Genomic DNA, 22,267 nt, shown 5'->3' with positions numbered 1-22,267 from the left:
ACTGGTCTCTTTTTTTCATTCATTAGCAGGATGAGGGCATCGCTGACCAGGCAGCATTTATTGCCCATCCCTGACTGCAGTTCAGAGTCAACCACATTGCTGTGGGTCTGCAGTCACATGTAGGGTGGCAGTTTCCTTCCGTAAAGGACATAAGTGAACCAGATGGGTTTTTCCAACAATTGACAAAGGATTTACGGCTACGTTCAATGATTTTTCTGCTTTAGTAGCTGCACATAGCTAACTTTCAGTCAACACATTATTATGTTCTGCTTGGAGAGTTAGTGAAATGCCATCATCCCAATTGGACCATGTTCTTAGCATGGGTTTTTCACAGCTGATGGATTCCTTCTGAAGTGCACTCATTGTCCCTTGCAGACAAACATTGGCATCCATTTCACACACAACAAACTCCCACAATCTAAAGTGTTCACTGAAGTTGTCGTGGAGTTAAGGCTCCTCCCAAATTCAGAAGCACTCTCTGCCATTCATCAAACATAACCCTTGTGACCTCTAACACCCACTTAAACAGGAAGATGGGATCTTAAGATTTCTCTGTTAACATTACATCTCACTGTAGCATCGGGAGAAAGTTAACATACATTGCACATTCGTGGGCTGTGGTTGGGATTCTAGAACCTTCTTACTTAAAAACACAAATTCTACCATAAAACCAGCCGACTCTTGTAGCATATAGGTATAAAATGATAAATAGCCCTTTACTTTGTAACTCAGCTCTAAATTTGTGTCCTTGATTGATGACGTCATATAAATGATTGTTGGAAGCTACAAGTTAATAAATGTTAAATTTCAACACTTTCTCAAAGGAACTACAAGCTCTGTAGATTATCTTGTACTGATTATGTACTGATTATCTTTGCGCACAGTTTAGCTAATGCAGTTCCTGATGTTGCGATATGGCTTGGTAGACCATTGGCTATGAAATCCTTTGGGATGTCCATAGGTTCTGAAAGACACACTGTAAATGCAAGGCTTTCTTTAACATAGTTTCAATCTGTGTAGGGATGTAATCTGTAAGAGCTGATGTCAGTGCAGGACCATCTGGCATTGTACAGGAACAGTGGAAAGACTAATCAGCTGTAAATTGAATGAACTCTTTGAAATAGTCTGCAATAGCCTTCTGCAAAATAACAAGAGACTGTGCTGCATCAATTCCACATGGTGCGCTTCCATTCACTGCTGTCAAATTCCTGCAATACCAGGGGTTGAGGGCTCTATGACAAAGGCTACAACTATTTCAGCTCAAATTTGCCATAATCTAATACAATGCCAGAACAAGCTCTGGGGGCTGAATGGCCTACTCTTCTTTTATTCCTAGTTAGATTACAGTTTTTTGACGATAGTGAGCGGTTAGAAACAAACAATTCAGAATGTTTCCTATAATTTGAGGCTGGAATTTGAAGCAAGATCCTGTGCACAATGAATGAGTGCATTAATTACTGATCTCATTTTAGTGGAAGCATTAATCTGTGGAATTGAACTGGGTTCGCACCTTTGCTAAAATAGCACCAAGCATTTTTGTTATTTTGTAATTATTTTGTAATTATTACCACCAGTATTTGCCAAGCTTTGCTTCTAAAGCTGTGTTTCAAAGCACGTGGCATTAATTAGGGAACGTTCTGACTTAGTGCATTAGTCTAAAATGAATAACAGTGTATTCACACTGCTCCATCTAACAGACTTGCAAGCACCATGTTGTACCGCACATCAAAATTACATCTATTGAATCCAAATACTAAAATGCCACAGGATATTCACCTTTGTTTTGGGTGCACCGAGAGTGAGGCACTACTGAAGCTTGGGAGAAGAAAAATATCCATCAGCACCTATACTTACACTCTGATTTGTGTCTAAAATTGAATTTGTATCAAAATGGGTAAAATTTGATCAATTTGGTAGAATTTGCTTTTGACGTATAGCAGTCAGGAATTTCCAAAATTTACCTTCAGGAAAAACAGAGGTAGAGAATTTTCAGGGATTTTCTGTGCTTGATCCTCACTGAGTTTTCCAGCCAATGGGTATCTGCTTGGCTACTTTTCTCAGGCTTCCATAATTTCACAGTGTATATAAACGAGGCAGTGTATATAAACAGCGGATGCTGTAAATCAGGAACACAAACAGAAGTTGCTGGAAAAGCTCAGCAGGTCTGGCAGCATCTGTGAAGAAAAAAATTCAGAGTTAGCGTTTCGGCTCTGGTGATGGTTCTGAGGAAGGGTCACCAGACCCAAAACATTAACTCTGAATTTTTTTTTCACAGATGCTACCAGACCTGCTGAGCTTTTCCAGCAACTTCTGTTTGTGTTTTATGCCTCATGGACAGTTTGCCATTGTTCATGCGTTACAGTTATGTTTGAGAATCAAATCATTTACTGCAGAGGCACCAGCCGTTCAACAGTATCATTTCAGTTCTTTGCCAACAAAGGACAAACATCACCCTTTTTCAGAATAGGCCTGGAGTGGGAGCCTTGATTGGATGACTCTCAGTAGATGGAGCCCTTCTGTCCTGAGCTTACCTCCCCTGCCAGTAATTGTTCTCAGTTATGAAAACGTTGTTAATTATAAACATCGCGTTTTAGTTTTAATTATCTATTTCTCCAAACTCAGCATTTCAGTGGGAGGAATCACTGGGAGCTGCATACTGTTAGGTTCCCAGCATGTTGAGAATGCCAGCATCTATGCAGGCTGATTCTGTTTATCACTGCAAACTTTCTGGGAATCTTCGTGCCTGAAGACTAATCGGGGAGCTATTTGTGACACAAAAATTACTATAAATATCACTGTTTCAAAGATGAATCTCCCTTCTATAGTCAAGTGACAAGTGTCCTGGCTGTGGGGCAGACTACTGTTACATTCCGTTACCTCCATTAGCAGGAGCCATGCGAGATTCAACCTCTCCCTATTCGGAAAACAACAATCCATTTATCCACAGGATAATGTCAGGATATTTGGAGGAGAAATTTCCCACATGCTGATTTGTGCTGCTCTTCTAAAAGATCTGCACTGGTTGTTGGGGAGGGGAGGGATTTATATGGAGGTTTCTAGCATACCCACCGGGTATGGGTTGGTGAAAATCACTGACAAAGTGCTGGAGTGTAGGGCTGTAGCATTTAAACAGGGGGCACAGCCTGCACATCTCAGAGGTGGGAACGTGCGGGTCAGAAACAAGGTGCATTTGGCCCACTCACTTAACTCTCATGTAGCTTCCCGACATGTTTTCTCAATCCGTTCAAGAAACTTTGAAGGATCTGCTGGGGCAAGCAGCAAAAATAAGACAGCAGTGCATGGCAACATACGGAGGAAACAGAATGTTCATGTTTCTGAATCTCCAAGTGAATGAATAACTCCAGAGTGTCTGTGCCAGGCAACAACTGTGCCAACTGGACGGAGCTGGCACTGGGACTGAACACTAAATCTCTCCCATCACCCCATCCCAGGACTTATGAACAGTGCTCCTTCTGACCATTTTTTCTGTCTTAGAAGATGTCCTGTGCTGATTATGCACTGCAAATACGGCATGGAAATCATGCCATTAATAAGATAAAGTTTTTTCTGAAACACACCGCCAATAAACACTATTGGCTTCCTAATATCATGCATTAAAGTCAGTTAGGTATCAGGGAGCAATGCACTGGCCTATTGGTTTATTTATTAACATTTCCCAGCTGCCACTTCACACTCGGAAGGATTCACACAGCGGATGCGAGGACTGATTGATACATGTCCAACATTCTGCTCATCCAACTCAGGCTGAGTTTATGTGATGTGGTTACCCCTCCCAGGAAACATATTCTCATTTAATTCGAAGAATACAAAGGGAGTTTATACACTTTTATGTTCTTATGGCTTGCAAAAAAGATCTAACCAATGGTGCTATGTTTGGGCTTTGTAGTGATTCCAACAGTTATAGAACATAGAACTTAGAAAAGTATAGCACGGTACAGGCCCTTCGGCCCACAATTTTGTGCCGTGGAATATTCCTAATCCAAAAACAAAATAACCTAACCTACATTCCCCTCAATTCACTGCTGTCCATGTGCATGTCCAGCAGTCACTTAAATGTCACTAATGACTCCGCTTCCACGACTACCACTGGTAAACTATTCCATGCTAAAACAATGTAAAACAAAAAATTAGAAACATCAGACAGAAAATGTGATATATTCCGGAATAACATTTCAGTAAGTGACCTCAAAATGATCAGCACACTTGCCATTCCTCCACCTTCCATCACTGTGTCCCTAACTCCTATATTGTTACAATCCCCAGCCAACGGGGGCTAATCAACTTAAAATGCTATCAGCCAACTACTCTTCAGATAGCTGGCCTCACCTGATCAGTCTCCATTAACATACTGTACAAATGACATCTTCATGAAAGCATTCGGCTGACCCTTTGTTTAGCCTTCCTGACTTGCACAATGTAACTCTGAACATGCAGCTAGCAAAGTCAGATATAATCACACAACTTCACAAATCTATGTTGTGAGTTGTAACACAAATTCTTACCTGGCAATCCACTTTCAGGATGTGCTTGGCAATAGTTGAAGGGTCATTATTGGCAAACAGTTCTTTAACATGTCTGATCACCCATGTTTCCAGGGGCTTGTTGTCAGGGTGAAGCATTTTAGATTTGAAGTCATTCGGTTTAAAGCAGGAAATGTTCTCAAAGGAGGGTGCAACGAAGACTGGGTCACTGGTCTTTTCCTCATCTCCAACAGAAGAGACTATGAACCGAAATGGGCTCTCCTCTGAAATGCTGAGGACAGAGTTGGATCTTTGGAAGGAGATCTTTGGTGCTTCCTCGGTTTTTAGTCTTTCTACAAAGCTGTCAGGCTGGAAGAAGTACTGGTCTGTCCCTGCCTGCTCCACAGAGGCATCATGTTTCAGTTCAGTGTAATGATTGCCCCTTTCTGGGCTGCCAGCACTCACCTCACTGTGCTTGCCTCTGTCAGAATTGTTCATTAATGAAGGGGCGCGCGGCATCCTCAGGGAGGGCACCTTGCTCGGTTTCGGAGGTGGCTTGGGGTAGAGTTGACTATCAGACCCTCTCAGTGCTTCTCCTGCTTGAAATTCCAAAGTGGGGATTCGAGCAAATGTTGGGCTGAGAGCAGGCTCACTGCCTGTTCGAAACACTTTGGGCTTGATGCATGCAGTTCCTTCCATTCCTTTATGCTGCTGTTGCGGAGGCTGGTGTGATAGCTGTAGCTGTTGCTGTTGTTGGATTGGAGGTTTCATTCCTGTGAGTAAAGGACAGGAGCGGTGCAGCAGATTAGGATCCAATAACAGCGAATGTTAGCTCTAGCCCAGAGGAAGGCAACATGCCTCTGAGTCAGACATTGCAAAGGATACAAAAGGGTGGGCTACAAAGTGTCACGTCTGCTGGGTTTTGGCTGAGGTTTTCTATCCAGCTGCACTGTAAGGTGGGCGTAAAAAAAATTCCATAGCAGTATTTCAAAGAAGCGAGGGGAACTATTCCCAATTTCTACAGCAATATATATCCCCCAGCCAACATCACTGACAACAAAAAATCTGATGAACTGGTCACTGTATTTTTGCACTTTTGTGGGATCTTGCTGTGCACAAACAACTACTTGTTTTACACTGCAACAGCCTCTACATTTCAAAACCTATAAATGGTTTTGGGATGCCCTCAGACTGTGAACAGTAATGTACAAATTCAGATTCTTCCTTCTGAGAGATTTACAGAAATTTCCCATTTTAAGTGAGAGAAAGATTCCTGAAAACCACTCCTCAAAACAAAGCAGGTTTTCCCATTTAATTGTATGTAACATCAGGCAATGCATTCCCAATTTAAGATCCCAATACACCACATTAAAGTAACCAAAAGACAATGTAAAAACATCTTCTACAATTCCAATAAAGCAGCAAAGAACCTAAACAAAGTCCTTGTTTCCCTGATTACTTCAAAACGAAGCTACAAAATACATCCTCTCAATGTAGTTGGTATATATTTGCAAAACTGATTTCCCCACTGCAGTTAATTTGTTTTATTCCTAAAAGTTTCCAGTCAGTGCTGGGGAGACCAAAACCTAAACTGAAAGTTTGAGAGAATGGGGATCCAGCCAGCTGGTAAGTAGGCAGAAGTTGCAAAAGGAAATTTCACTCTGTTCCCAAAATACTTTTTCATATGATAAGACTTTATAAGTGAATAAATAAGTAGCAGTTTTTTAACTACTTAATAACAAAACTTCTCTATTTGAGACTACTGAAATAGGGAGAATTGTTGCATTTAAAAATTACAGGCAAACAACTTGTGTTAAACATTTTGATTCTGTTACTGGTGTACAAGACAACAACTATAATATGAACCTTAATTAGTGTTAATTACTGAAGGACAGCACGGACAGATTAATACACTAAGAAATGGATCAAATAATAAAACACCAAAGCTTTGCTTGTTACTTTTGATACAATATTGTCAAAAATCACACAACACCTGGTTATAGTCCAACAGGTTTGTTCAAAGGGTCAAGCTTTCAGAGTTTCACTTCTTCTTCAGGTGTCGCCGACTCTAAAAGCTTGCGTCTTCAAATAAACCTGTCGGACTATAACCTGGTATCGTGTGATTTTTGACCCTGTCCATCCCAGTCCAACACCAGCACCTCCACATCGTGGATACAATATTGAAGCAAGACACAAATAAACAAGGCAACAGCGATCATTGAACAAGGCAAGCAACCTGGAAAAATAGGCACAGGCATTTTAAAACGAGGAACAAAAAAACTTCAGCCTGGGACTGATTCAAACTCACCCAAAGGAAGGTAACTTTCCGACTGATGGGATTTCAAGGGTTGGCGTCTATCCTGCACATAGTCAAGACTTGCCGGCTGGCTCCCACTCTTGTCTTTATTCCTGCGGTGACAGGGAAAAGAAAAGCTTTTAAAAACCTGTACATTTGTCACCTGATGGTGGTTTAAACATTTGCCAAACCGATGCATAGAGATGCAAGTACTTTCCAGTGGAATCCTTCCTTTGCTCACATCTTATGCACTTGGACAATGCCAAGTACAGGCACCTGAAAACAAAAGGGACTGCTAAACTACCTAGAAGAACATAAATATACTGAATCCCCATCTTATTGCTGAAGGAATTCAGCATAAGATGTAAAACAAATATCAGTCTGGAAAAAGAAATCATCAACTTAACCTGGTGGAAATGCTCACTTAAAACAGCTACAGAGACATTTACCGCCCAAGGGCAAAGATGGGAAAATGACGTCATTTTAAAATGTTACAGGGATACAATACTTTTCAAGGACAATGGTCACACAGATAATGCTGGAAACTAACTGGAAAAGGCCAGAATCAATAATTAACATGGAATAGTCTAGTTTTAACAGGGTTATACAGGAGATTAGACAAGGGAGGCGTGCATGAGTTTCATTGTACAAAAGTGAATTGGGAAGCTGATGGCAATGAACTGCACAGGAAAAGTCTTGCAATCAATACTTTCATCTGTTCATTTAGCTTGAGGTTAATAAACCCAAACTGATCAAGATCATGAAAACAGCACAAGCTGTCCTATTCCATTTCAATTCCATCAGCTTTGTTTGTTACATTTTTTAATAGTCTTACATACAAAGGCACTAAACAGAGTGTGATGATCTTAAAACTTCTCACACTTTCCCAACTGATCCACTGATCTTAGCAAAAATTTAAAAAAAGCATAATTAATAAAACCGCTGGGAAGGAGAGACATGCCGTTGAAGATTTTCACCGAGCACTCCTCAGGACAGATGGTAGAGGGGAAGGGTGCTGATTCTCATGCTGTAAAAATTCCTTTTCTCATGCAGCATTAATTGTTGTTCCCTTTGGAATTTGGGTCTCTCCTGAGGAATGCAAGGTGTAAAGCTTCGATAGAGTGTCTCTTTTCTGAGCAATACTCCAGTGGCTGTTAATAAATATTTCTCAGTTGGAAGTCCTGAGGCACAGTCAGATTAAGGAGGAAGCAAAATGTTAAAGGACACAGAGAAAGAGTAGGGAAATGTGACCACAGTAGATAGCCTAATATTACTAGTTTTGTCCCATTGTGCTAGGAGCACCTCATTTCCACAAACATTGGATGGCTGGAAATGTTTGACTGGAAAAGGATCTGTTGTTAAAATCTATTAAAACCACTTCCACTCATTAGAATATGGGGCCGTAGCTTGGTTGCAGTTCCCCGACCCCTAATCGCTTGGAATTCTCAGAAGCCTTCTGCTGATTGTGTCAATGCATCTGAATTCCCCAGTGCTGCTCCACCACCCCTCACAGTCTGCTGCTAAATCTAGGACTGCAGAGGAGGGAGAGCTGATGGAGGTTGGGGCTGGGGGAATAACCAGCATGAAGTATTGTGTGCATGTGTATCCATTTAACCTTCACTTTATGAAGCCAAACACAACAAAATCCCAAACAGGAAACATTCAAACATTCAACCATCAAGACAGTTTCTTTAAATGGAAAGCTCGTTCCCTGGCTATGTTAAAAACAAAATAAGCACACTGGGTTATTTTTATACTGGATTTCTAAGAGCTGCCCCTGTGCCAATTGCTGTTCTGGGAGTTTTAACCCTGAGCTAAAAAGGTAGTGAGCACTCCTGATCTAAGACAACAGGAGATCTCCACACGTTATGCAATGCAGCTCTCAGTTAAAATTTTATGTGTTGCTGCTAAATAGGGAGACATCCCTAAGTTGAATCTTAATTTTTTCTATTTATTCATGGGATCAAAATATCTCAGGCTGGGACAGTATTTATTGCCGATACCTAATTGCCCAGAGGGCCGTTCAGAGTGAACATTATTTTTTGGGTCTGGAGTCACATGTGAGCCAGACCAGGTAAGGATGTCTGTTTCTTTCCCTAAAGGGCATTAATGAGCCAGAAGCGGTTTTCCTGACAATCAACAATGTCATTAGTTTGTCATTAGACTCCAGATTTTATCTTGAATTCAAAGTCCACCATTGTCATGTCACTATTCAAAACTAGGTGCCTGGAGCTAGTTGGGTTAACATAGAACATAGAACATTACAGTGCAGTACAGGCCCTTCAGCCCTCGATGTTGCGCCGACTTGTGAAACCAATCTGAAGCCCATCTAACCTACACTATTCCATTATCATCCATACGTTTATTCAATGACCATTTAAATGCCCTTAAAGTTGGCGAATCTACTACCGTTGCAGGCAGGGCATTCCACACCCTTACTACTCTCTGAGTAAAGAACCTACCTCTGACATCTGTCCTATATCTATCACCCCTCAATTTAAAGCTATGTCCCTCATGCTAGCCATCACCATCCGAGGAAAAAGTCTTTCACTGTCCACCCTATCTAATCCTCTGATCATCTTGTATGTCTCTATTAAGTCACCTCTTAACCTTCTTCTCTCTAACAAAAACAGCCTCAAGTCCCTCAGCCTTTCCTCATAAGACCTTCCCTCCATACCAGGCAACATCCTGGTAAATCTCCTCTGCACCCTTTCCAAAGCTTCCACATCCTTCTTATAATGCGGTGACCAGAACTGTACACAATACTCCAAGTACAGCCGCACCAGACAGAATACCAGTAGGCCATCATCCCCCACAAATCTGCTGTGGTTAATGAATTATTTCCTTTCAGAAACCCACCTCAAAAGGTTTCCAGCTGATAGAATCCGCTCTTGACTGGGCCTGTTTGACACGTTCGAGATCAGGTGCTTTTCTGAGTCCAGTTTTCCATCTGGCGTGCTGCTGACTTGTTGCCTTATGGGAGCAGCTGGCCCGTATTTCTCCTCCACGCACCTCAACGGCACAGTCCGATTTATGGGCTGGAAAATGATCGCTCCGACCTGTTCGAAGATCGGTTTGCGGTTCCCCACGTAGCACCTGACCAGCGCGGGGATGCTGTCAAAGCTGTCCTGCTCAAACTGGTACTGCAGGCGACTGTAGCCTTCATTTAGCCTGACAACCACTCTGTTGATTTTGAAATGGTGAGGTGTGTTCTTCCACTGACAGGTCAACACCTGGTTGCCTGGGCTGGAGAGGGATTCACGGATGAGGAAGTCTCCATCTCTCTGAATTAGGGACTCTGCAACCTTCAAACAGAAACATGGTTAGCAGGACTCAGAAGCATGGTCAAGGAGATTTCTACACAGCCCTGTCGAATACGATCTCTGTCTATTGTAACAGCATTGAGTATTCGAGAACGTGCTAGTTAGGTTAATATTTCATGTGCAGCACTCAACCAAACCAGATACAATATCAGGAACAGTAAAAACTGTAGAGAGAAAGCAAAGTTAACATTTCAGATCTGGTGACTCTTCTTCAGTACTGGCTTTAGCTAAGGGAAAAAATGGTTGGTATAATGCCGAAGGTGTGGTGGGGGTGTGGAGTAAACGAGAGGTGGAAATGGAGCCCGGCAAGAGAGAACAACAGTCGAACAGACAATGGAATGGGTAAAGGTCAGCCTGGGAGAATTAATACCTGCTCACGGGGACAAGTGCCGACGGACCTGCACCACCTTCGCACCGATTCAGTCAAGAACCTTTTCTTTGTGCTGCCCGCACTCCAGGGCAAATATACCCTTCCCTTGTACCAGTACACAAGAGATATACCAATCAATTCACTTTCTGTTCAAAACGATTGAGCAGCACTTACAAAAACAATCTTCACTTGTACACTTTAATCGGGGGACACCAGATTCCCAAACACTGGGCCAAACTGCCTGGCTCACATTTTACAAGAGTGCCCAGTCTCCTCCCGCAACCTCTCTCCCCGACCAGCACTATCTGCAGCGGAAACGGTCTCACCAAATCAATCTAGTTGAATCCTTATTCCACATTTTAATCACATCTGCTACGTCTCCGCTATTCCACAACATAAGACAGAAGGCCTTAGTTTAGATTACCTAGTGTGGAAACAGGCCCTTGAAGCATCCCACCCAGACCCATCCCCCTATAACCCACACACCCCTGAGCACTACGGGCAATTTAGCATGGCCAATCCACCTAGCCTGCACATCTTTGGACAGTGGGAGGAAACTGGAGCACCCGGAGGAAACCCACGCAGACACAGGGAGAATGTGCAAACTCCACACAGACAGTCACCCGAGGCTGGAATCGAACCCGGGTCCCTGGTGCTGTGAGGCTGCAGTGCTAACCACCGAGCCACCGTGCTGTCTGCATTTTTACACATTACACACGCAAGGTCTTGATGCTGATGTTGTCTCAGCTGAGGGCAGTACTTTCAGCACCAGCTCAGCATCAACATCAGGCTGATCAGTACAAATGAGAGAACTGAAGGGGTGAAACTCATCTCTGTGGTAAACTGAATGTTATTGCACTGTCTGATCAGGATGCTCTGTGCCTGACATTTCGTTCTACTGAGGTCAATAGAAGGAAGTGTCAGGCTGGGATTACAATGAGTACCCAATGTAACAAAGTCTGTGCGGCCTCCTGACAAGATCAATTTCATCCCAGCAACTTACCGACTCTCCTTTTGATGGAAACTGCAATTTCCTCTCCAAGCCACTCGCCTCCTAACTTGGAAATTTATCACTGTACCTTCAGTGTCACTGGATCAAAATTCTGGAATTCCTTTCCTAAGGGCACTGTGGTTCTACTGAAATTCGTGGACTGCAGCGGTTCAAGCAGGGAATCTACAACACCTTCTCAAGGGCAATAAATGTTGGCCAGTCAGTGACACTAACATCCCGTGAAAGAAATCATACAAGAACAAACGTGAAGGCTTCTAGCTTAAAAGATAAAGGGCAATGTTGGTTTAATGTGATCATGTTTTTTTCATTTACAAACCAGCACACGGCATTGTGAAATTAGGGCTCTGGGGAAAATGATCTCATTGCTTGCACTGAAATAATCAGTGTTAAATGATACTGTAAAGTCTAGACTGACTCAAAACCATATGGGATCTCTGGAGGAGTCCCATGTAGGAAACATCGTCTCATTTCTCTGCTAAGTTCTACCAGCACTGTTCCGACAGTTCAAGTGGACAACCACAGCTCAAATGGAAAATAAATGCCATGGTCCAGATTAAAACAAGCAATGCTGAGCAGCATACCTTCCTGGGAATTTGCCCATGGTACCAGGCATGACTTCGTAAGTCTTCACTGTTTAACTTCAGTTCTTCTTCCAGCTCCTTTTTCAGTTTCTCAGGTGTTGAGTCCATTATGTACCGTTCCTTGGAGAACTGAAAATAGAACAGCAGAAACAAAGAGTCTGTCAGAATCCCTCCAGCCAGTCCTCACTCTGTAACCCACAGGTAACGGCTGCACACAGCAATCAGATTCACTCATTGAGCCCACATGGGGTTCAAAGGCATGTTTGGCCATGATTCCCATTTTCCAGCTGGTCTTTTTCATTTCAAATCAATAGCTGCGGGAGATGAATTACACTCAGTCACACCGCTCACGCCTAGCAGTTGGAAATATCCTTGCTTCAATCAAGCTAATACTGTCAGATCAGACACTATAATGGCTCCGCTCACGCCTAGCAGTTGGAAATATCCTTGCTTCAATCAAGCTAATACTGTCAGATCAGACACTATAATGGCTCCGCTCACCTACTGGAAAATGTGTACTCCCATGCTGCGAATAATGCTTTTTATCTGTGTTTTATTGATTTGATTATATTTAGTTACAAGAAGTTAATTTCCGTCACAGCATTATTTTATGTGCTAGGAAAAGCTCTGTATGCAGCTCTCAAAAATCAGCCTCATAAAGATTTCCTTTCTCCATGAGCAACCCTGATTCTGACAGTTGCCTGGAGATATAGCAACTGAGATGTATATCCACCCTCTCACTTCCTTATCCTGTTGGACAAAGGTAAGTAGCAGAAAATAGACATGAAAGAGAAGAAGACATTCAAGCCCTCGAGCTAATTTTGAGTATGTGAATGGGTGTATGTACAAACATCTGCGTTGATACCCATGTTTGTGTGTGTGTGTGTGTATGTGTGTGTGTGTGCGCGCGCGCGGGGTGGGGCGGAGGCGTCTACTTTGCCATTGAGCATTGAGTGATTCCAATTCCTAATACAACTCGCTCTAATCTGTCAGTTTAATGAGCTGATAATTCACTTATATTTAATTATTAGTTCATCAAAACATCACAGTGGACCATTGTTTGCCTTGTTATTATTGTTCACTTGTCACTCCATCTCTGCTTTCATACTCATGAACATGGTATGTTCATGAGTTATCTCATCCCTGTCACTGCTTCTGTCTCACCTTTTCATAAATGTGTACTTTTGCAAGAACAAAGTAAACTTTCTATCACTACTATTTTTCAAGTTTTGTTTTCCTTACGGAAGGAACCAAAGCATTTCTGCACCTTTGATCTCATCCTGGGTGCATCTGATTTTATGCACAAGTCCTAGCAGCTTCATCAGTTTAAAATGATCATAGACTGCCAAACCCCACAGATCCCACTCCTGCATCATCCTGTCATTATTTGTCCACACATCATCAATCAATGCACTTCAAAATATTTTTTTCAGGTACTTAAACATGGTGAGGGTTTTCTGAAAGATGTGACGACATCCTAAGAGTGCGAACATTTCCATCTTCATTGAAGGTCTGGAGTCAGAAACAGGCATGTAAGTAAGTAGGTACCAGCTGGGTAGGCAGCCGAGTGCCAGGTGGGTTGGGTGCTAGGCCAGTGTTCCCTCTAACCTGTGCAGCCTTGCAGCCGCTGGGAAACTCTGTCTACATCAAATGGCTTCAGCTTATGAAGCTGGCAAAAAAAATTACAGTGGGCACTGGTGCAAGCTTGGAATGGGGGGGGGGGGGATGGCAGTAAGGTACCATGTAGTTAGGATGCCAGGTTGTGAGGTGGCAAAGGAGCCAGGTAAGTAATGTAGTGTCAAGGATAGGTGGAGGTGGCTGGGAGATATCGGCTCACATGGAGCTGGGGAGGGTGGTGGGTATCAGTTCGATGCGGGTATCTGGGAGGATGGTGGAGGTGGGTTTATTGATGGGCTGAGACTGATCAGGCCCTGGGTGGGAGAAAGTCCTGGGCCAGGTCCTTGGTGAGTGGTGACAGATCAGTCCAGAGCAGAGAAACAGATGGCACAAGAGAAAAGGGAAGTGGCTCTGGAGCAGGTGAAGGAGGGTAGTGGAGAACGGCTCTGGGACAGTGGCAAGTGGTGTACAGGTCCCAGGAGATGAAACGGAGTCAGGTCAGGAGCAGGTGAAAGCGGTGGAGGTGGTCAGTGTTTGGGGGAGGTGGAACAGGTCGGAGAGTTGGGAGGGGGGTTGGTGGCGGCTGGCGGTGTACCTGGGTGTGTGCACTAGGCAAGTATGGGATCTGCTGAGTAGTTGCTCTGGAATTAAACCAAGGGCTGAACCTTAACTTTCTGGGAAAGTGAGAGTCACGTTGAATGATTCTTGTTGTATCTCACACAAACATGCCGCATTAATTGTTGTTTGAGCTCCCATGACGAAAATCACATTAGATTTCAGGGGGGAGTCGGTGTCTTGCTCCGTGGGCAGGGACCTGGCGGGGCAGCATTGCTTTTCCACCAGGCAGGGAGCGTGACACCCAGGCCATACCAGCCTGCTCTGAGGTTCTTACCCCAATTAGAGCAGCTGGGGGACCGCAGCACTGCAAGGAGCTCAATATCCTTCTGCAGTCTATCAGGGGAAACATCACCATCTTTTGTGGGATACTCACAGTCCCTCTACCTCACACCTATCCACACGTCCTACCAAGGCCCATGTCCTACCAATCTTATTACAGCCTACACCATCTTCCTCACTCATTCTCACCCACTAGAGCACCTCAACTACCATTCTCAACTACTAGGCACCACTAATCCTCATATCCTCCTCACTACCTACTCACTCGCTCAGGAAACCCTCTCACCTGCACCAATGGTCTTATCCGTGCTGCCTACTTCCACCTCCCTCAATTCCTGCCTCTCCCTCCTTCAGGAGGAAAACAGCATCAAGCTGAGCAGCAATTTACCATGCAGGAAATTCCATTCCTCAGACGGTCCCTCCTGAGCGTTCTACACGGGGATTCCACAGGGTTCCCTCTGCACAACCCCCGTTGCTGCTGGAATAAGGACTTGCCTGGCCATTGGAAAATCCAGGTTCTCTCAGTCTCCACCATAACCCTCCCATACTCATCCATAAGGAAAACAATGCAGTCAGCAATTTTTAACATGGGCTTTTCTCAGAGTCACACAGCACAGAGACAGATACATTGGTCCGACTTGTCTGCGCCGGTCCGATATCCCGATCTGACCTAGTCCCATTTGCCAGCGTTTGGCCCATCTCCCTCTCAACCTTTCCTATTCATGTACCCATTCAGTTGCCTTTTAAATGTTGTAAATGTACCTGCCTCCACCACTTCCATACACGCACCAGCCTCAGAGTGAAAAAGTTGCCCCTCAGCTGCTTTTCAAATCTTTCCCCTCCCACCTTAAACCTATGCCCTCTAGTTCTGGACTCCCCCACTCTAAGTAAAAGACCTTGGCTATTCAATCTATCCATGCCCCTCATTATTTATAAAGCTCTGTAAGGTCACCCCTCGAGGTCTGCTCAAGTGACACCAGGAGTTTGAGGAAAACCTTGGAACTTCCAGCCAATTCCCATTTACCCTGATTCCTTCCTCATCAAGGAAAAGCCAATGTCACAGGCAGACCCTCCTATTTAATTGGTGGAATAAGCTCTCCGTCAGATTGTCAGGGAGTCTCCCAGAATGGGACACGGGATCTTCCAGCTGCTGTTGCCATCGAGTGATCAAACCTGCAGCAATGTTTTCAGTCAGGCTTGGTGAGTCTACCCAAAATCTGAACGACAAGGTAGCCCTGGGATTATAACTCCCACTGTGTGGTTACAAATCCCTTCTTGTCTTGGACTCAGTGGAGGCCTGACTCAAAACAGAACAGTTACTTTTAAAATATAACAGAAGATTGATCCATTGTGGGGTGCACACTGAGCTCCAGAGACAGCAAAATGAAGGAAAATATCCTGAGTGATCCCTCCCATTTACATTAACTGTAAATTCAATTATTGAATGATGCTGCACAGAAAGAGGGTATTGCGCCCAATGTGGCTACCCTTTTTTGAAACTTTTTGTTTTATTTTTCTATCAATGGAGAGCTGCTTTGTAACCTTGCTCATCCCCAATGTCTCTCCAGTGCCGATTCAAATATGCCAACCTTGCACTACAGTGCCCTCTGGTGGTACTCTAGAGGATGTACATGATGTAGTTATATACAGAAATCTCAGCAAAAGTGAAGTTCCTTCATGAGACAAACTATTTTTATTCTCTAATGGAAATTGGGTGTTGCTGGTTGGACAGCATTTATTGCCCATCCTTACTTGGCCTTGGGGAAGTAGCATTGTGATGCCTTCATGCACTTCTGCAGTCCATGCGATGTAGGTACATCTACAGTACTGCTGGCAAGGAAGGGAGTTCCACAATTTTGATGCAGCAACATTGAAGGAACAGTGACATATTTCCAAGTCAGGGCAGAGCAGGATTTGGAAGGGAACCTGCAGATGGCAGTGTCTCTATGTACCTGCTGCCTTTATCCTTCTAGATAGATTTGGAAGGCAGTGCCTTAGATGATACACACTGCTGGTACTATATGTTGGTAGTGGAAGAACTGAATATTTCAAGTGGTGGATGTGTTGCTAAGTGAGCTGCCTTGACCTGGATAGTTTGAGTGTTGCTGAAGCCACTTGCTGGCAAGTGAAGCAGGAATTCCACCACACTCCTGACTTGGGCCTTATGGACAGGTTTTGTGGAGTTTGGAGTTGAGTTATTCGCTGCAGAGTTCCCAGCCTCTAGCTTGCTGTTGTAGATAAAATACTTACTGGTCCAGTTTAATTTCTGAGCTGCAGTGGCTCAAGAAGGATCCCCTCCACCACTACCTGGGTAACTATGGGCTGGGCAGTTATATGTCACCTTTCCAGTGAGACCCACATCCCAAGAATTAAAGGGAACTGATTTACAGATTAATTGCCACAGCCCCAAGTCAATCAATGTAAATTAGAACAGAATCTTGACAACAGTCTTTTGAGTCATTCTCTCCTTCAGTACAATAAAAAAGTATAACTGTCTCTATTCTTATCAAATTATTACAAAATGCTTGTAGCACAGAAACAGGGATTCAGTTCAACAGGTCCTTCCTCCCTGTATTTATCCAGCCTTCTTTTAAATATATCTCCATGATTCAACTCCACAACTGCCTGTGGCAGAAAATTCTATATGCGAAACACTGTTTGTAAAAAAAAACTCGCGTTTCCTTTTGTGTGAATGGGTGACTCATATTTACAGGGCCTGAGTTCTGATCTTGTTCTCATCTTCTCTACATCTATCCTTTTAATGACTTGGTATGAAGCCATCCCTCCTGGCTGACGACTCTAGTACTGAGGGTTAAACTCATGACGAGTGATTGATCTTTTAAGACTGAGATGTGTATTTTCTTCACTCAGAATAAAGAGTAAAAATCATTCTTAACCTCAGTTAAAAGCAACTTTCCCCCCACCTCACCTCAGGTAAAGATGGCCTTCAACGCTTCACTCACTGCTGCCCCCCTGGCTTTCCAAACCGCTCACTGTTCCTTTATTCATAGACCTTGTATTTGATACCAATAGGTTCATAGTGAACAGATATTTGATCTCTTCAGGAATCAAGCAATGTATGAGACAGGCAAAAACATGAAGTTGAGGTGGTAGATCGGTCATGATCATGCTGACTGGTAGAATAGGCTTCAGGGGCTGAATGGTCTAATGCTGCTCATATTCTTTACATTATCATGCTCCTATTTAAGATTTACTGCCACAGAATACAAGCGTGGGACAGAGGTTTGGAGGAATGACAGACAGCCACACTGGTCCATGTTATATAGAGCCAGCTGCTGTTGCTATAGAGCAGGCAGTGGGTTGTACAGAACATATCCAAAGATCTAGTAGCTGATTTCTAACTTTCATCAACTCCCATGTGCACAGCAACCTCAACTTTACCATTCTCATCCACGTTTTGAAATCCTTCCAAGGTCTCATTGCTGTAATCTCCCCTGAAATTCTCCCCTAAGATCCCAGTGCTCCACCAATCCTGGCTTGTTGCGCTCCCCAAATATTAATCATTCTTCCATTGGTCATGTCTTCGCGTGACTAGGCCCTGAGCTCCAGAATTCTCTCCCATGTACCTTAAAACCTCTGTCTCCTCCTTTAGGGCTGCTTCTAAAACCCACCTCTTTGACCAAGCCAGGGACACGGGTTCGATTCTACTCTTGTGTAACTGTCTGTGTGGAGTTTGCAGATTCTCCCCATGTCTGCGTGGGTTTCCTCCGGGTGCTCCGGTTTCCTCCCACAGCCCAAAGATGTGCAGGCTAGTGGGTTGGCCATGGGAAATACAGGGTTAGAGGAATAGAGTAGGGGGTTGGGTCTGAGTGGGATGCTCTTTAGAGGATTTAATTAATAAGGGGATCAAGGGTTACAGCATGAAAGCGGTTGAGAAACAGGTTAGCCATGATTAAGTGGTGGAGCAGACTTAGTGGGCCAAATGGTCTAATTCTGCTCCGATAGCTTATGGTCTTATGGGTCAGTATGGATTCAATGGGCTGCATGCCCTGCTTCCAAACTGTAGGGATTCCATGATTGATTGAATATCTCCTTATATGGTTTGATTGCAAATTTTATTTGATAATACTCTTGTGAAATGGCTTGAGACATTTTACTGTGATGAAGGCGGTCATACAAATGCAAACTGTTGTTGGTCTGAACATCAGGTTGTGGAATTGTTCCACAGCAGACATCACTTTTGAAGTTGTAAGAATGAGGCAAAGGGTAGTGTTCACTTCGTACGGAGAAAGAACTCAATCATTCACAATTACTCATCCATCCCACAATAGTGAGCATGTCCAGGTTCAACAGTCAAACAGCAAAGGAGTAGACCCTTCTGTCCAACCTGTCTGTGCGACCAGATATCGTAAACTTGACCGGTGCTATTTTCCATGTTTGGCCCATATCCCTTTAAGCCCTTCCTATACTTGTATCTGTCCAAATATCTTTTAAATGTTGTAATTCCACCCACCTCTACCACTTCCTGTGGCAGCTTATGAAATCTTTCCCCGTTCATCTTAAACCTGTATCTTCTAGTTTTGGACACCCCTACCCTGGAGAGAAAGAGCTTGGCTAATCACCCCATCCATGCCCCTCATGATTTTGTAAACCCCCATAGGGTCACCCCAATTCCAGGGAAAAAAGGTCCTAGCCTGTCCTCATGACTCAAACCGTCCAGCCCCGGCAACATCCTTGTCAATCTTTTCTGCGCCCGCTCAAGTTTAACAACATCCTTCCTGTTGCAGGGCAACCAGAATTGTATGCAGTATTCCAAAAGTCACCTCACAAATGCTATGTTCAGCCACAACATGACATCCCAACTCCCACACTCAATGCGCTGACCACTGAAGGCAAGTGTGCCAAATGTCTCTTCACTACCCTGTCTCCATGTGATGCCACTTTAACCATGCAAAAGGAAGAAGGTAAACCTCTGCTAACACAGTGTGGAGCTGGAGGAATGCAGCAGGCCAGGCAGCATCAGAGGAGCAGGAAAGTTGACGTTTCGGGTCAGATCTGAAACTGTCAGCTTTCCTGCTCCGCTGATGCTGCCTGGCCTGCTGTGTTCCTCCAGCTCCACACTGAGTTATCTCAGACTTCAGCATTGGCATTTCCTAATATCTCTGAGTGAGGTAAACCTCTGACAAGTTTGACAGAATATTGAATGGAGGGACTGAGGAAGAAGCTTAGGAGAATGGTTCCAGTGACAAAACATTTCAGTTATGTGGCAAGTTTTCCACACTGTTTTCCTTGGAGAGGAGAAGGCTAAGGAAATCTGATCAAAGTTTTCAAATCCATGAGCACAGACAGAATGGATAGGGAGTGACTATTCCCACTCATAGATCTAGATCTGGTGGGTGCAGATTTAAAATATTTTGCAAAAGAGGCAAATGCGATGTGGGATGAAAGTCTTTTTCACACAGGAAGCGATTAGGGCATGGAATGCATTCCAGGAACTGTGGTGGGAACAGGTTCAATTGAGGCATTCAAGGGGGCATTGGACAGTTATTTAAATTGAAACAATGTGCAAGGGTTATGGGGAAAAGGCAGGAGAACGGCCGAAGTTAAAATCCTCAGACAGGTTTGAATGGCCTCCTTCTGCGATGTGTACATTCTGTGAAATCATCTTATCAAATATCATTAGTTCCTGTACAGGAGGCCTTCATGGGCGCAGCCTGATGGCAATTTGGTCCTTAGCCACCTTACCATTGCTGGACTGCCACATGGACAATGCACTGTCTAAATTATGCACTCTTCTCAACCAAAGACTAGCAGGCCCTATAAAAAAGGAAGGCGTCCCTAGTGACAATGCGATGGAAGGCAGTCAACTCAGAGTTAGCATTTCCGGTCCAGTGGCCCTTCCCCAGAATTGAGGAAGGGTCACTGGCCTGAGACGTTTACTCTGCTTTCTCTCCACAGATGCTGCCAGACCTGCTGAGATTACCCAGCAACTTCTGTTCTTGTTTCAGATTTTCCGCATCTACAGTTCTTTTGGTTTTCTAATTTTTATTATCCCTTCCTAAATGAGATATGGTGTGGAGAACACTTGTGGCACTGGTTCAGCCACTGGCTGTGGCTGTTGTTAACTGGGTGATTCACTGAGCCCCAGGGAGAAAACACTGTGAATTTCTAATCCAATTATGCCTATCCTGCAACAGCGTGGGAATTAACATAACACATGGAAGTGATGTTCTAATTGATGTTTGTTCGCAGTGATTTGTCACTCACAATTTCCTGTGGCCCTATAATCTATGTCTTTTGACATTATTTGCTGCTGCAATTAAAAGCCTTTACCTATCTATAAAATACAGCAAACATCCTAGCCTAGTGGCTAAACATCAAAGATCAGTGTCTAAGTGCAATCAAATTCCTTTATCTACTTATGGCAGACCCATCATTCACTACAACAAGTCAACACTCATTAATAGTGATAATGGGAACTTGACTCCCTTGTTCGCTCCACACTGCCCTCCAACCCCACCACACCTGGCACCTTCTCCTGCAACCGCAGGAAATGCTACACTTGCCCCCACACCTCCTCCCTCACCCCTATCCCAGGCCCCAAGATGTCTTTCCATATTAAGCAGAGGTTCACCTGCACATCTGCCAATGTGGTATACTGCATCCACTGTACCCAGTGTGGCTTCCTCTACATTGGGGAAACCAAGCGGAGGCTTGGGGGCCGCTTTGCAGAACACCTCCGCTCGGTTCGCAATAAACAACCGCACCTCCCAGTCGCAAACCATTTCCACTCCCCCTCCCATTCTTTAGATGACATGTCCATCATGGGCCTCCTGCAGTGCCACAATGATGCCACCCAAAGGTTGCAGGAACATCAACTCATATTCCGCTTGGGAACCCTGCAGCCCAATGGTATCATTGTGGACTTCACCAGCTTCAAAATCTCCCCTTCCCCTACTGCATCCCTAAACCAGCCCAGTTCGTCCCCTCCCCCCACTGCACCACACAACCAGCCCAGCTGTTCCCCTCCACCCACTGCATCCCAAAACCAGTCCAACCTGTCTCTGCCTCCCTAACCTGTTCTTCCTCTCACCCATCCCTTCCTCCCACCCCAAGCCGCACCTCCATCTCCTACCTACTAACCTCATCCCACCTCCTTGACCTGTCCGTCTTCCCTGGACTGACCTATCCCCTCCCTACCTCCCCACCTATACTCTCCTCTCCTTTTCTTTTCTCTTCTTCTTTTCTCTTCTTATCTTCTTTTCTCTCCATCTTCGGTCCGCCTCCCCCTCTCTCCCTATTTATTCCAGAACCCTCACCCCATCCCCCTCTCTGATGAAGGGTCTAGGCCCGAAATGTCAGCTTTTGTGCTCCTGAGATGCTGCTTGGCCTGCTGTGTTCATCCAGCCTCTCATTTCATTATCCAACACTCATTAATACATTGCACAGAGAATTAGAGAATTACAAGAGTAACAAGCAACCCAACACATCAAGTCTGTGATAACAAGGTGTAGAATTGGATGAACACAGCAGGCCAAGCAACATCAGAGGAGTGGGGAGGCTGATGTTTCGGGCCTAGACCCTTTTTTTCCTGAAGAAGGGTCTAGGCCCAAAACATCAGCTTCCCTGCTCCTCTGATGTTGCTTGGCCTGCTGTGTTCATCCAGTTTTACATCATGTTATCTCAGATTCTCCAGCATCTGCAGTTCCTGCTACCCCATCAAGGCTGT

General features: G+C 44.2%; 1 protein-coding gene across 4 annotated transcripts in view; it reads right to left on the bottom strand.

Annotated features, from left to right (window-relative positions):
- The window catches only part of bcar3 (BCAR3 adaptor protein, NSP family member), a 174,250-nt gene that overhangs the window by 13,689 nt on the left and 138,294 nt on the right, over window positions 1-22,267 (bottom strand). For all 4 annotated transcript variants that reach the window (XM_048539998.2, XM_048539996.2, XM_048540000.2 and 1 more), the window contains 4 exons: window positions 12,064-12,192; window positions 9,637-10,082; window positions 6,790-6,890; window positions 4,524-5,254 (listed from right to left, as the gene is read on the bottom strand). In XM_048539998.2, the coding sequence (XP_048395955.2) occupies window positions 4,524-5,254; window positions 6,790-6,890; window positions 9,637-10,082; window positions 12,064-12,192 (1,407 nt within the window). The remainder of the gene's footprint in view (window positions 1-4,523; window positions 5,255-6,789; window positions 6,891-9,636; window positions 10,083-12,063; window positions 12,193-22,267) is intronic.

This window comes from Stegostoma tigrinum, chromosome 8, assembly GCF_030684315.1.
Source record: "Stegostoma tigrinum isolate sSteTig4 chromosome 8, sSteTig4.hap1, whole genome shotgun sequence".
Taxonomy (NCBI): Eukaryota; Metazoa; Chordata; class Chondrichthyes; order Orectolobiformes; family Stegostomatidae; genus Stegostoma; species Stegostoma tigrinum.
The sequence above is the reverse complement of the archived record's forward strand: the minus strand, read 5'-3'. Positions and strand labels throughout refer to the sequence as shown.